At 41.2% G+C, this 15,879-nt stretch overlaps 2 protein-coding genes and 1 long non-coding RNA gene across 3 annotated transcripts in view; 2 read left to right on the top strand and 1 right to left on the bottom strand.

The window, feature by feature from the left end:
• Positions 1–3,473: 3,473 nt before the first annotated feature.
• LOC138175609 (uncharacterized) lies at positions 3,474–13,035 on the bottom strand. Its single transcript, XR_011172041.1, has 3 exons — positions 12,572–13,035; positions 8,865–8,992; positions 3,474–5,966 (listed from the first exon to the last, which is right to left on the bottom strand). It is a non-coding gene; the product is annotated as an uncharacterized lncRNA (long non-coding RNA).
• Positions 6,130–7,324, top strand: LOC138175598 (olfactory receptor 13C7-like). Its single transcript, XM_069106059.1, has one exon. It carries the CDS (start codon positions 6,365–6,367, stop codon positions 7,322–7,324), a length of 960 nt encoding a protein of 319 aa, XP_068962160.1. The 5' UTR covers positions 6,130–6,364.
• Positions 13,036–13,227: 192 nt separating the features above from the next.
• Positions 13,228–15,879, top strand: part of TBC1D2 (TBC1 domain family member 2) — a 62,332-nt gene continuing 59,680 nt past the window's right edge. Inside the window, exon 1 of the mRNA XM_069106051.1 lies at positions 13,228–13,949. Coding sequence (XP_068962152.1) covers positions 13,461–13,949 — 489 coding nt within the window. The 5' untranslated portion in view covers positions 13,228–13,460. The remainder of the gene's footprint in view (positions 13,950–15,879) is intronic.

Genomic DNA, 15,879 nt, shown 5'->3' with positions numbered 1-15,879 from the left:
CAAGCAGCCAGGAAGAAACAATTTGAATATTGTGGAAACACAATCAGGATAACCTAGGATCTGGTAGCTTCTACACTGAGGGATTGAAGGTCTTGGAATGTGATATTCTGGAGGTCAAAGGAGCTGGGATTAAAACCAAGAATCACCTACCCAGGTATCATGTTTCAGAGAAAAATGTGGTCATTCAGTGGAATAGAGGACTTTCAAGCATTCTTGATGAAAAAACCAGAGTTGAATAGAAAATTTGACATTCAGATACAAGAAGCAAGAGAAGCATGAGAAGCTAAACAAGGAAAAGAAATCATAAGGAACTTATCAAAGTTGAACTATTAACATTCCTACATGGAAAAATGATAATTGTAACTGATGAAACTTTTCTCAGTATGAAAATAGTTGTAGGGAATAGAAATATATATATATATCAGAGGGTATACAGGAGTATGAATACAAATGTGAATGTGTGTATATATGTTTACAGGTATACATAGACAGAGGGAACAGGACCAATTTAATAGGAAGTGATGATACTTAAAAGGTGAAATTAAGAGGTGAGAGAGGAATATAATGAGAGGAAATGGAGAGAGACAAAATGGGGTAAACTATCTCAAATAGAAGAGGCAAGGGAAAATGGTTACAATGGAAGGGAAGAATAGGAAGGCAAAAGGGAATGGGTCAACCTTATTCTCATTGAATTTGGCTAGGGGAGGAAATGACATACACACTAAATAGGGTATCTCACCCTACAAGAGAGTAGGAGGGAAGGGGATGAGAGGGGGAATGAGGGAAGGGAGGTCAGGCTGGTGGGGAGGGAAGTTGGAAGCACCCACTTTTTGAAAAGGGACAGGATCAACGTAAAGAATAGAATAAGTGGGAGGTGGGATAGGAGGGAGGGAAATATGTCAGTCCTTTACAATATATCTCCTATGGTAATGTTTTGCATTAGGTACATATGTACAACCTATACTGAATTGCTTATCTTCCCAGTAAGGGTGGGTGACAAGGGAGGAAGGGAATGAATCTGGAATTCAAAGTTTTAAAATCAAATGTTAAAAAAATATATGTATGTATGTATATATATATATGTATATATACACACACACACACATACACACACAATTATTAATACTATTTTACATGTAATTGGGAAATAAGTTATACAGGCACTGGGGCATAGAGATCCACCATGCCCTACTGGAAAAGTCGAAGGAGGTATGGGAGAAGATATGGGAGAGAGCAGATTGGAGGAGGGGATATCCTGTGGGACTGCTATTTTGGGGTGGTGGGTAGGGGAAAAACGGCGAGAAAATTTGTAACTCAAAATCTGGCGGAAATGAATGATGTAAATTAGAAGTTAATAAAGCATTTGAAAAATGAAAAAAAGAAATTAATAAAAATGAAGATAAAAAACAAGCACTAAGGATCATGTAATATTTTTATCTGGTGATTGAAAGTAAGATGTTCAAAGAAAAGAGCATATTTAGGAGGTGAATAATTTATTAAAAGGATGATTCCATGGGTCAACCTTCCTCTCATTGAATTTGGCTTAGGGAGGGAATGACAAACCCACTAAATAGGGTATCTCACCCTACAGGAGAGTAGGGGAGAGAGGATGAGAGGGGGGACGATGGAGGGGAGGGCAATTTGGGGGGGAGGGAAGTTAGAAGCACACACTTTGGAAAAGGGACAGGGTTAAAGTAGAGAATAGAACAAGTGGGGGTGGGATAGGATACAGGGAAATATAGTCAGTATTTCACAATATATCCACTAAGGAAATGTTTTGTATAGCTACATGTGTACAACTTATATTGAATTGCCTATCTTCCCAGCAAGGGTGGGTGACAAGGGAGGAAGGGAAAGAATCTGGAATTCAAAGTTTTAAAATAAAATGTTTTAATATACATACATATGTATATATATATATATATATGTATATATATATATATACATATATGAGGATGATTCCAAGAATGAGTTTCAAATTCAGGAATGATGGGTTCTTGGCCAGGAATAGGTTACACCTAACAATGACTGTTAAAAAAATATTTGCTTGAAGGCTTGCAAATATAATCAAATAATTTTAAATGGAAAAGGAAGGAGTGAGTAAAAATTGACTGCAGGTATCTATCAAACTAAATACCATAAATATTAACTACATAAATTAAATAAAAATTAAAGATTAGGAGAAAGAATTACAATAAAAACCCAGAAAAATCCATTGTAGGAAAAATGCAAAAAAAGGATCTAGGAGTACAACTCATACACACCTACCTGAAGCATTGAGCAATAAGAAAGATGAATTAGACATCCTAATAAAAGAATACAAATTCAAACTTGTGAGGATCCTTGAAATTTGGTAGGATTGGACCCAACACCAGAAAAAGAACAAGGCAGATAACAAAACAGAGAAGCTAATAATTTCTTAGGTTCCCTTAATGATAATTTCCTAATTCTAATGGCAAAGGAAACATCATGGAAACTGGTATCCTATACCTGATGCTCATCAACAAGGAGAAGCAAGTTGCTAGAGTAGAAATGGTCATTAAAGGACATCTTATAATTTCTAATACAGAAGAGAAAACCCAGGAATAGTACAGAATGCACACAACATTTTTTTTGTTATTCAGTCATTTCAGCCACATCCAACTCTTTGTAATCCAATTGGAGGCTTTTTTTGTTTGCTTGTTTTGGGGTTGTTGCTTTGTTTTGGGTTTTTTTTTTTTTGGCAAAGACACAACTCATTTTACAGATGAGGAACTGGGGTAAACAAGGTTAAGTGATGCCCAAGGTCACATAGCTAGTAAGTGTCTGAGGCCAGATTTAAAGATGAGTCTTCCTGACTTCAGGCCCAGCACTCTATCTATTACACTACCTAGTTACCCACCCAATATTTGGGAAGACTCAATTACTGAGGTCCTGTATCCTTCTCACCCTAGAAATCTCCTTACTTCCATGACCCCTTTCTCCCATTGGTGAGTTCCTCTCCGAACCTTAAGTTTGCATAAGAACCTCAGACCAGCCATCCTTTCTTTTCCCTGTTCCACTTTTGACTTTTCAGACTGTATCACCATGCTCCAATGCGAGTGCCATTCCTCCTCTCCTCATTTTTAGCTTATTTTATGTACTGTAACTCTCCATTAGAATATTAACTCCTTGAGGGCAGGGACTACCTTTCTTTTTACTATTATTTGTATTCCCAATACTAAGCACAGTGAAAGTGCTTGGCACAGAGTGAGTGCTTAATAAATGTTCATTGTTGATAAGCAGATGACCTCTGGGGTTCCTTCCAACTCTGAGATTCTGTAATTCTGAGAGTAAAAGTATATATGTTGTTATTAAATTACTTTCATTCTTAGTCTTTGTCTCCCTGCATTATGTGTGTCCTTGAGGAACTTTTATGGGTTAGACATGCTATGAATTATCTGAGGTCTTGGACAGAAAGAGCACCAGAGAATCAGGGGATAAGGAATCTATGTATCACAAGATGATGACCATCTGTAACCTTGACATTAGATTCACTCCTCTTTTCTCAGGCATCTCAGTGTCAAGAGATCACAGTACCCTGGAAAACAGATATGGATTTCTGAAAGATTCATTCTAATGGACAATCACTTTGCAAATAACACAAGATAGAGAAGAAACACAAGCGAACATGCTAAGGACCCACAATCAACAGAGACTTCACAGCAAAATGGGGGTAACAGTTTTTATTGCTTTCTTTGGTCTGAACATGATAACCAGTCCAGGTTATTTCTTCTGCAGATAGAATAAATTCTGATAGCATTTATTCTTTACCCAGAACAACTTTCCCATTTTCATAGAGGTTAATCCACCTAATCCACTCTTAATTGCACACAGGTGCACATACTTGGAAGTTAGGAAAGAGGGAGATGCCTCTTCACTGAAGATTATTGTGCAGTTGACAAAAGAGAGTCCTCTTTCTGAGTACTTTATTTAAGTCCCAGAGTTTGCCATTATAACAATGCCTGTTGACTAACTGGTTTAGTCTTGCTTGATGAATCAAGAATAGTTGTCATTAAGACCCACTCACATGTAAGTTAGTCTGTATTTATCAGTCAGCTAACAGTAGTCAAAAAGTTCCTATAGTGAAGAGAGACTGCTCCTAATTATTAGAGGAAAACATACAAACAAAATAAGCAGTAGATGTTACCCTTTCCCTCAAAGACCTAAAAATCATCCATGAATATAGAAAGGACCAACTCCAAAGTGAACTCTATCGGGACATATATAACTTGTATTTCTGGACATCTGTAATCTAATTTTGATGTGAAGAAAGTGGCAAAGGACTTTTAGAGTGATTGAACATAGAACAAGAACAGAAATGGGAAGATGGGTTGGAGGAATTAGTGAAGGACTTTAACACTGTTGATCAGAAGCTAAGATATGATTCACATTAACTTGAAGCCATCAATGAAGGAGCAGAATCATTAACTAATACAAAGTAAACAAACTTTGCCCTAGGACGCCAGAATCGGCAGGACCAGAAAGAGAGATTGTACGTATTCCCCAGACCATTGCTCCACACCTTGTAATCATCTACCATCCCTGTACTATGCAGGACAAATGTTCCCCATTTCCTTACCTAGTCACAGGCCATCCCCCCCAAGGGTCCTGTCACTTATATGCACCTATCTGGGACTAATTTTTTTTACCAGTAGGTCAAAATAACTCCACCCTGGTAGCAAGGATGGCTTGCCTTAGGCCACCAGAACTAAGAACCCTGGAACACGGTTTACCCACAATCAGCAGCATTGTAGGCATGTACCAACCTCCTCAGCAACAGTCTCAGGGTCTGTGTCTCTCTTTCCACCAATTAATTTTGTCCTGGGTACCAGAATTTCTAGTCATTGCTCTGTCAAAGGGAACATCATGATAAAAGCAATGTTAGATGAAAATATTTTTGTGGCTACAAGATTGTTTAGAATAGGCAATGTTGAGGCTGATTGGAAGGCTGATGTATCAGAGTAGGAATGAAATGGTTAGAGGCTGAGCTAGACTTAGAGTTGGGGAAATTGAAGCCTGAAAGAATGATTGTTATGTATGTTAATTGGAAGGAATAAGTAGAGAATGTCTGAAGTGGGGGTGGGAGCAACATGATTACCAACTCCACTTTAGACATTAGATATTAGGAGCACATTTGAGAAATATAGTACTCAAGGGAATGTAAGGGTCAGGTTTGGATGGGTAGACTGCTTAGAGTCATTAAATGGTTCAATACTTTAGAAATAATGAGGTTTCCCAAGGGAATGAAAGTTGAGAGAAGAGAGCAGAAAGAGATTCCTGCCAGAGTTAAAGGCAATTAAATAAAAAGGAGTCAGAGAGAACCGGAATGGATAGTGTCACAGGTTTCTCTAGCACATGACACTGTTAACCAGTCTCTCCTTGATCCGTTTTTCCCTTTTCCCTTTGCTTCTGACTGGGCTCTTTTCTGATTCCCCTCCTATAAGACAACTTCTCCGTCCTTATGACTGGTTCATCTTCCTCTTCCTAAATCAAGAGTATGAGTGCCCCTAAGTTAGACAGACAGACAGACAGACAGACAGACAGACAGACAGACAGACAGACAGATAGACAGATAGATAGATAGATAGATAGATAGATAGATAGATAGATAGATAGATAGATAGATAGATAGATAGATAGATAGACAGATAGACAGACAGACAGGCAGACAGGCAGGCAGGCAGGCAGGCAGACAGACAGACAGACAGACAGACAGACACAGACAGACAGACAGACAGACAGACAGACAGACAGACAGACAGACAGATAGATAGATAGATAGATAGATAGATAGATAGATAGATAGATAGATAGATAGATAGATGATATATAGATATAGTCTGCTTATCTGGGTTTATGCTGTTTCCTCCTAATAGAACGTATACTTCTTGACAGCAGGTACTGTTTCATCTTCGGGTTTGTATCCTTAGCACCCAGTGCAGTTCCTAGAACAAAGCAGGCACTTAATAAATGTCAATTGAATGAATGAGTCATTTTTCTGTTATCTGTTGGCTTCATATTTAAAAGGGTTAGGGAAAACAATAAATATAGACCCAGAAACTTCAAACTTCATCCAATTATAAAACAGTGATGATCCTGTAATTTTTTTTTTTTTGCTTTTTGGAGGGGGAGGGCAGGGCAGGTGGGGTTAAATGACAATGACTTGCCCAAAGTCACACAGCTAGTAAGTGTTAAATGTCTGAGACCGGATTTGAACTTAGGCCCTCCTGACTCCAGGGCCGGTGTTCTATTCACTGCACCACCTAGTCGCCCCAATCCTGTAATTTTTAAAGAATGATATTCTTGGCACTCTGAATTCTTGCAGGTGACAAACAGGAAGTAAATGGAAGGAGTGAATCAGACCACCTATGTTACAAGATTTGTTCTCCTAGGACTTTCTGCCCACCCAAAGCTTGAGAAAAGTTTCTTTGTGCTAATACTAGTGATGTACTTGGTAATCCTTTTGGGTAATGGTATCCTCATCATAGTAACTATCTATGACACCCACCTGCACACACCCATGTACTTCTTCCTTGGTAACCTCTCCTTCCTGGACATTTGCTACACATCCTCTTCTGTCCCTCTCATTCTAGACAGCTTCCTCACCCCAAGGAAAACCATTTCCTTCTCTGGGTGTACAGTGCAAATGTTTCTGTCCTTCGCTATGGGAGCGACGGAATGTGTCCTCCTAAGCATGATGGCATTTGATCGCTATGTAGCTATCTGCAACCCCCTGAGATATCCCATCATCATGAGCAAGGCTGCCTATGTGCCAATGGCAATGGGATCCTGGATAGCAGGCGCCGTCAACTCGGTTGTGCAGACATCTCTTGCAATGCAACTGCCTTTCTGTGGGGACAATGTCATCAATCATTTCACTTGTGAAATTCTAGCTGTCCTCAAACTGGCCTGTGCAGATATCATAACTAATGTGATTAGCATGGTAGTGGCAAATATGATTTTTCTAGTTATGCCAGTTCTGTTCATTTTTATTTCCTATGTTTTCATCATTTCCACCATTCTGAGGATCCCTTCTGCAGAAGGAAAACGCAAAGCTTTCTCCACATGCTCTGCCCACCTGACAGTGGTGATTATATTCTATGGGACCATCCTCTTCATGTATGCAAAACCTAAGTCTAAAGATTCTCTTGGAGCAGATAAACAACAAATAGCCGACAAGCTCATCTCCCTGTTCTATGGTGTGGTTACTCCCATGCTCAATCCTTTGATCTACAGTCTGAGGAACAAGGATGTGAAAACAGCTGTGAAGAATATGTTAACTCAAAAGCTCTTCGCTGAATGAGTATCATCAAAATACATAAGAAGAGATCTAGGAATAGCATTAGTTAGTCCAACACACACCCTCCACCACTGATTTTTTTTTAACACATGAAGAAATGAACTTGGAGTAAGGGTTAAGGCAAAGGCTTTGGCACCTAGCTCTAAATCATATAACTAATTTGATTCTAAACTAGAACATTAAAGATGTTTAAAAACAAAAACAAATTCCTTGAAAGTAGGAGTTGTTTCATTCATTGTATTTGTATCCTCAGTATCTAGTACTTGGCACATAGTAGGTACTTAATAAAGACTTGTTCATTGATTAGTTTATATCTGAGACCCCAAAAAGAAAGAATTTGATATGGTATATGTATTTGTCAAAAAGTTTTCTTTATGCAGAACTAGAATGTAAAATAATACCATCCCTTCAAAATCCTTTACCTTGGTCACAAGAATTACAATTATAGCATTTTTGCAAAATATTTGGTAGCTAAAGAACCGTGTGACATCTGAATGCAGGTGTTCAGTTTATGTTATTATTTTTAACTCTTCTTTAGAGTAAACAATAATACTTTTCAAAGGAATTCCCCTAGAATGACGTTCTCTAATCAGGCATTGTCTTTTTTTAGGTGTTCTAAAGAAGCCGTTACCAAATTTTTTCATTTATTACTTACTGATATTTAACTATGAAATTTTCAACTCCTCACTCATTTCCCTGACCCACATGCCTAGATATGTTTATAGGGCTTTGGGAGATGACAAAACCAGCAGTAAAAAAAAAAGGCAGGGGGGGAAGAGATAATAAATAGAAAGGAGAGGGGAAATTGCCTTTTATATCTCCTGATTCTATCTCTGTTCAGACTAAACAGGAAAGCCATAAGGCAGAAAATAGAAAAGGGGAAAATGGAGAGTCTAGTGGACATGATGTATGCTCTTCCTTTTAAAAAAAAAGCCACTTTTACATTACAAATACTTACAGATTACCCCCACTCCATGAGAGTTGTCAGTAACAAAGACAATCAAAATTAAGAGCAGTGACTTCATATGAAAGTGCAAGAAGCCTTCTACACCTGTTTTATTGGAGGCACACTTGCATCTCTATTTAAAAAACACTTATTTTGATGAACAAAAGTCTATTTTCTCTCTATCCCTCTCCTACCTCACCCTATGGGGGAAAAATTATTGTAACAAATATACATAATGAAGCAAAATAAATTCCTTCATTGCCTGTATGCATGTGTGTGGGAGTGAAGAGGTTTTAAACTGCATACCAAACTGAAGGTCTGTAAAGCTGTTGCGCTGACTTCACTGTTACATGCCTGTGAAACTAGGACAGCCTATCAATGCCATGCCAGAAAACTGAACCGTTTTCACTTGCATTATTTTAGGAAGACTCTGAAGATTCCTTGGCAAGGTAAGATACCAGACACTAAGGTCCTCTCTCTTGAGCTGAAATACCAAGCATTCAAATTCTACTGCAGGGGGAGCAACTCTGAGGGGCTGGTCACATATCCCAAATGCCAAATTCACACTTATCCAAGACAATTTTATGGAGAACTTACATAAGCAAGCATTCACATGACGGTCAGAAGAAGTTGTACATGAACACTCTTAAGGTCACTTTGAAGAACTTTGGTATCAACTGTGAAATGTGGGAAATGCTGACACAAGATCTCCCAGGATGGCAAACCTGCATCAAAAAAAGTGGTGTGCTCTGTGAGCAAAGCAGAATCATAGAAGCACAATGGAAACATATGATGTGCAAATCTAGAGACATCTCCATCCCAAATGTTCAAATGGATTACTTATGCCCAACCTGAGATAGAGCTTTCCAAACTCATATTGGACTAAGTCAAAGCTGAACAACTGTACTGTGACCTTAATATGACAATGTCATTGATCTTCCTTGAAAACGAAGGATGAACAACATGTGTGTATGTGTGTATGTATGTATGTATGTATGTATTTCTGTGTCATCCCCCTAAAACTATCACCTTACTACCAGATGGGAAAGTTTCATCATCAGCCCCCTGGAATCATAGGTGGTCATTGTATTAGCTGTAGGTCTTACAACTTTCAAAAGTTATTTGTCTTTGCGGTGTTTTTGCTATTGTATAGTTTTACTGGTTCTGTTCATTTCCTTCTTTATCAGTTTATGGAAGTCTTCAAAATTGTTTTATACTATAATAAGTACATAATCATATTATAATATGAATTATTCTTATTCTACTGACTTCACTCTGCATCAATTCATACATATCTTTCCATGTCTCTTTGAAATCATCAATTTCCTCAGTTCTTATAGTACATTAGTACTTTATCACATTTACATACCACAACTTATTCAGTCATTCCTCAGTTGATGGGCATTCAATTTTGGTTTCCAAATTTTCGCCACCACAAAAAGAGCTATGATAAATATTTCTGTATGTCATGGGTGAAATTTAGCAATAAGGTAAACTGGGGTAATTTTATGAGCAAGATAACATTTATTAACAGGGCCATGCTGACTGTCAATAAATGGATCAATGGACTGCCTCCATTTATGTCAAAGGTTCCCCCTTTATAGGTTTTGAGGAATACAGGAGAAAGAACAGAACTGGTGACATCATGGGATTGGGCATAATATAATGGGTTACAAAGCAGAGGTGCAGAAAACAGCATGATTGGTTAGAAATATGGTAATGGGGGCTAGCAACAATCCCTTCCTTCCCTGTGACTAAGAAATGCTCATTGTTCAAGTCTACCTTAAAGATTGCTGATAATTCCCCAGACTTTTGGACATCAAAGCAGATATCCTCAAAGAATAGCTTTGTGGTGGAAAGATTTATTTCCTTAATGCCTGACAGCTTAATAAATAATTACTCACTGATTGATTGGCTGGAGAAGTGCAATTCCAGATATGTCCACAAGGTGACAACAAAGGATGCCATAAAAAGTGCATGTTTGAACTGACGAAACAATTCAGTCATTAAAACTTTGTTTTTCTATGAAATATTATGCCTGGCACTGTAGGGACTTAGAAATATTAAACTATTCCTCTCCTTGAGAAAACTACAATCTGAATTCTCAGATAAGATAGGAATGTATGAAATAAGAAAAAATTCAATTGTATATCTCTGTAATGGTCAAACCAAGCATTTTTTTAATGGACCATCTATTAGGCCCAAGACATTGTCATGGGGAATGTCATGGGGATAGGAAATATAAAATAAATGCCTGTATTCAAGGTGCATACAACCAAGTTGCAGAGTTAAGATACAGAAAAGAGGTAAAGGGAATTTGAATAGTCTTTTTAAGGCTGGAAGGAATGTTGAAGATTGGAATTCTTCCAGTCCAATCTCCACCCTTTCCAGGAGAAAAGTGAGAATGTGAACAGGAAAGTGACTAATTCTATATCATACATAGAGGAAGAGCAGATACTAGATTCCAGGTCTGAACATGTTCTGCAATTGTTAAGTAACTGGTAACTGCTGGAATTTCTTGCAGATTAAAGGTAGCACTGTGAAATATTGTGTTAGTTATTTTTGTTGCTGTTGTTCAGTCATTTCAGTCGTGCCCAACTCTTCATGACCCCATTTGGGGTTTTCTAGGCATAGGTATTAGTTATTACTGTATGTCTAATCCCTCTGTTAGATGGTAAACTCCTAGAGGGCAGGAAACCTGTCCTTATTCTTTCCATCTCTAATACCTAATTAAGGACCTTACATTTAATCTACATTTGTGTTGAAATGAACTAGGATCAGACTAGAAACATAGGTTGAAGTCAGATTATAAAGGGGTGGAATGCTAAACTAAAAACTCAAATTTTACCCCTTAAATAGTGAGGAATTCATTGAACAGTTCTGGGCAGGGCAGAGACATGGTCAGACCTGTATGTTAGTAAGATTAGTCTAGTAGCTATGTGAGTGATTTGAAACAGAAAGAGACCAGTTTATAGATAGGAAATTATTACATTCATCTAGTCAAGTAGTGGTCATAAAATAAATATTTATGTAGGGGAATTAGTGGACTACAAACTCATTGAGACAACTGTGTGATAGTTCAATATTTGAAGTATCTTCCAACTTAGTCTTGGCAGCTAGGTGGCCCAGAAAATAGAGTGCCAGGCCTGGATTAAGGAAGACATCTTCCTGAGTTCAAATCTGGCCTCAGATACTTCCTAGATGTGTGACCCCAAGGGCAAGTCCCTTAACCCTGTTTCCCTCTGTTTCCTCATCTGTAAAAATGAGCTGGAGAAGAAAATATCAAACCTCTGCAGTATCTTGAAGAGTTGAAGAGAACTGAACAATCAACCCAAATACATTGCAACATCTCTTAATTTTAGTTTTCAAGATTACTATGGTCAAAAAATCCATCTCCCAGCAGCCAATCTGAATCTTAGGGGATATGAATATAAGTCCTGGGAGATATGCCAGCTGTCATTACAAAGTGCTTTAGTGCATAAAGTGTTCTCATATCTTATTTGAGTCTCCTAAAAACCCGTGTTGAAATTCACTATCCATGAGGTAGATACTTTGGGGATTCATTTCACAGATGAGGAAACAGAGAGGTTAAGTGACTTGGACATAATCAAAAACACCACTATTGTCAGATATAACATTAGAACCTAGGTTTTCCTGAGTCCAAAAGTTGAACATTCTTTATGCTTTCTACTACTGTAAAATCTTTGAGAAGTGATAAACCTCTAAATTTAGCTAGCCAGGACTTCAGACAAGAGCTCGGTAGTTTGGATTAGCAGACAAAAAGGTAAGGCTAGCCTTGACTGCATTGACAAGCAGTGTCCAGAAGGTGGGAGTTGACAGTACGGTCATACTTTGCCCCCATCAGACTACATCTGGAATCCTATGGTCAATTCTGGGGGGGGAGAGATTTTAGGAAGAACCTTGACAAGGCAGAACACATCCTGAAGGTATAGAACTAAGATCGTGAAGGGTTGGAGACCATTCCAGACCAGGAAGGAACCAACGGCAATTTACCCCGAAGGGGGAAAAAAAGTGGAATTAGCTGGAGAGCTTCCTTCAAATCGTAGGGGAGAGGGATCGTTCAGCTCGGCCACAGCGAGGAAAGAACCAGGAGCCATCCCACTGAATTGCAAAGAAGCAGATTTACGATGCGTCTCCAGCTCCTTGAGGGAACGGCTGTGTTTTTATTTTGTTTGTATTCTCATTTGGCACAGTACTAGGTAAAGGGCAAGAGCTAAATAAATATTTTATCTCACTAAAAACTTGCTAACGCTCACAACCACCCAACGAGTAATTCTCCACACCTCCGGAGGGGAGGCGTGGCCCGGCCCTTGCCGGGTCTTTGGCCAGGGATGTCATCCAGGGGATCCTGTTCAGATACAGGTCGGAGTACTCCTCCACCCCTAGTCTTGAGACCCCGAAATTTTGTGAAGGGGGCAGTGGTTTCTCAAAGTCAGGGCGGCAGCCAAGATAACGACACTCTCCCAGGCCGTCCAGGGCTCCTCCTCCTCAAGGACCTGCCACGCCCGGAAGGATTAAGGGCATGAACCTCACCAGGTCAGTCACAAGGCAAAGAGTGGCAGGTGCTCACGTGGGCTCCGGAAAGCTCCCCACCGAGGAAGCCTCGGCCTTGCAGACGGGGCGGGGGAAGGGACAATCTTCCTTTTCTACGTTTTGCACTCCTTCTGATTGCGGAAAAAGGTGTGGAGAATTTGGAGTCGGCAGTCGGGGGGGAGAGGAAGGGGGAGGAGAGAGATAGCGCCCGTGAGCACCGCCCCCAAAGGGGCTGGTAGACAGGCTCTCTTCCCTACTTCAAGTCCGCTCCTAGTGGAGGAGCCGCGCTCCGGCGGCAAAGATGGCGTGGCGGCCTGCCGGAAGAGGGCGTGGCCAGGCGCGCCTGGGACTGGGGAGGGGCGGGTCCGGGCAGGTTGGAGGTGGAGCTTCGCGGGGGGCGCGGCAGTCGGTGGAGTCTTAGTCGCGGTTGAGCGCGGGCTTGGGGGTGAGCTTGGGGGTCTTGCAGTTAAAACTGCAGGTCCAGGGTGTCCTCCTGTCCCGCCCCGCCCCGGGCCCTGTCGACCTCGGGTCACCCCGCACCCTCCCCGGAGCGACGGGTCCGCACGGGACGCCCCGACCCTCTAACTATCGGGTGAAGAGCGGCATCCACTCTGCCGCGAGCCCCGGGGCTAGCCGTGAATGAGGCTTGGCCCCCCGGGCTGTTCTTGGGTTCCCCCCGGCTCCGAAGAGGAGGCCGCGCCCCCTCTGGCATTCACCTCTGAGATGGAGGAGGAAACCCCGAGGGAGCCTGGGCCGCCCGCTCCGGACGAGGCTCCTCCCGAGCCTGCGAGCGAGGAAGACCCCAGCCCCGAGGCCGAGAAAGGTGCGGCGTCCCCGGAGGGCCCGGAGGCTGCGCTGCCCAAGCCGGGAAAAGAAGCCAAGGACCGGGCCGCCGAGAAGCTCTGCGGGTATTTACTTAAATTCGGAGGCAAAGGGCCCATCAAGGGCTGGAAATCCCGCTGGTTCTTGTACGATGAGAAAAAGTGCCACTTGTACTACTCCAGGACTGCCCAGGATGCCAACCCCCTGGGGAGTATAGACCTGGCCACCGCTACCTTTGATTGCCGGCTGGAAGCCGAGGAGGGCACTTTTGAGATCAAAACTGCAAGTCGAGTTTTTACCCTAAAGGTAAATGGGATTGTTGTGGTTGCGGTTGGCTTGCCTTCGGGTCCTAGGTAAAATTCCGCATTTTACCTTAAGCGAGCGCGTCCGTGGACCTTCTCCGCCTTAGTTCTAGTGCCTTCTCTCTCGTTTGCTTACCTTATATCCTGCATATGGCTCGTCTGTACCTCAGCCAATAAACATTTATTAAGCGCCTGCTGTGTGCCTAGTTGTTTGCATGCTATCTCTCCCCACCCCCCCCCCACCCCCATTAGGCTGGGGCTCCTTGGGAACGGGGACTGGTAAGTGGCATTTAACCTGGTGCTTAATAACCGTTTATTGACTATCTTTGATAGTCTGTAAAATTTGGTCTTGGGCTTGTATAACCAAATCATCGTTGTGGATCTAAGTTTTTACTTCCTTGAAAGGTTTGTTAACTAGACGGCTGTGCATTTCTCTTTCTAATTAAAAGTGAGACCCTTAACCCTGTGGCGTTAAGGGATGGTGGCTTTTTAATCTTATCAGAAATTCTGGTCCCTTTCTGTCTGCCGGCATTTTAGGTGCTTCCCTCTAAGAGCCTTAGGTTTCTTTGATTGTTGTCCCCGTGTTTGATGTGGACGGTTTTCTCGTGATCTTCCCAGCTGCTGTTGTTTAGTTTGCATAATATCCTTCCTGGGAATAATCTGTGGTCTAGTCTGAGAAAGTCTGACCTCCCTAGACGGCTCGGGCGTGGTGCCTTCAGTGGAGTAAGGGGAGGGGCAGGTTACCCAGAGCTCTGGTTATTAAATGGTACTTCAGAGTAAAGAAGTCTAGAGTGCTCAAAGTTCATAGAGGCATGAAGGTGTACAGACTACCCTGGGAGATGGACGGCACAAACTGTAACTATTAAATAAAAATCTCTAGGGGAACGTCTTCCACATGTGATAACTCCTCTACATTATAATAATAATATTATAATATTGCAATAATAATAAATAATCTTTAAACAGTGGCAAGGGGGAAAAATTCAGCTCCCTGTTGTCACCCTTGTGACAACAAACTTCGAGTCTGCCACTGGGCCCTGTATTCAAAGTCTTTACGGCTTGGTCTGTGCTGGTTCAAGTTTACTGCTGATGGCTTCCTTACATCGATCATTGCCAATTTACCCTATGTATTTCTTGTTTTTTGTAGTTGTTTTCATGAAACCATACACAGGGACATTTTGCCTTTGTATCTCTATCACCCATAGAAGATTGGGGGCAGATACATAATGGGTGCTCATTAACTACTTACTGACCTGCTGGAGTAATGAGATATCACAGTAGGCTCTCCAAGTTATTATTATTATCTCAGTAGCATAGTTAAAGCTCAGATCTAACACTATGAATCCTGGTCATAGGATATGGTCATAAATTTAGAACTGAAAGAGACCTTAGAAGTCATCTAGTCGGGGCTGCTAGGTGGCAAAGTGAATAAAGCACTGGCCCCGGAGTCAGGAGGACTTGAGTTCAAATGCAGCCTAAGACACTTAACACTTACTAGCCGTGTGACCTTGGACAAGTCACTTAACCCAAATGCCTTGCCTTCCCCACTCCAAAAAAAGACAGAAGTCATCTAGTTTAACCTTTCTCATTTTACAGAGGAGAAAACAAAGGTCAGAGGTTAAATAATTTGCATAAGGTCTCACAACACCAGAGTCAGTTTCTGATCCCAAGTCTTTTTTTTTTAAGCAATCAGGGTTAAGTAACTTGCTCAAGGTTACATGGCCAGTTATTTCTGGGTGTGGTGCTGAGTGTCTGAGCCCGGATTTGATCCAGGTCATCCCAACACTGGAGCCGGTGCTCTTACTCGCTGAGCCACCTGGCCGCCCCCAAGTCTTTTGACAAGAGCAAATCCAACATTCTTTCTGCTTTTTCCGCACTGCCTCGTTGTGCTCAATTCTAGATACCATATTTCAGCAATCAATCCAACAAACGTT

The sequence above is a fragment of the Petaurus breviceps genome, unplaced genomic scaffold (assembly GCF_028583685.1).
Source record: "Petaurus breviceps papuanus isolate PSGF00001 unplaced genomic scaffold, PetGlider_PUasm1.0 138, whole genome shotgun sequence".
NCBI lineage: Eukaryota > Metazoa > Chordata > Mammalia > Diprotodontia > Petauridae > Petaurus > Petaurus breviceps.
Note: the sequence above shows the minus strand (reverse complement) of the source record. Positions and strands in the feature narration are given on the sequence as shown.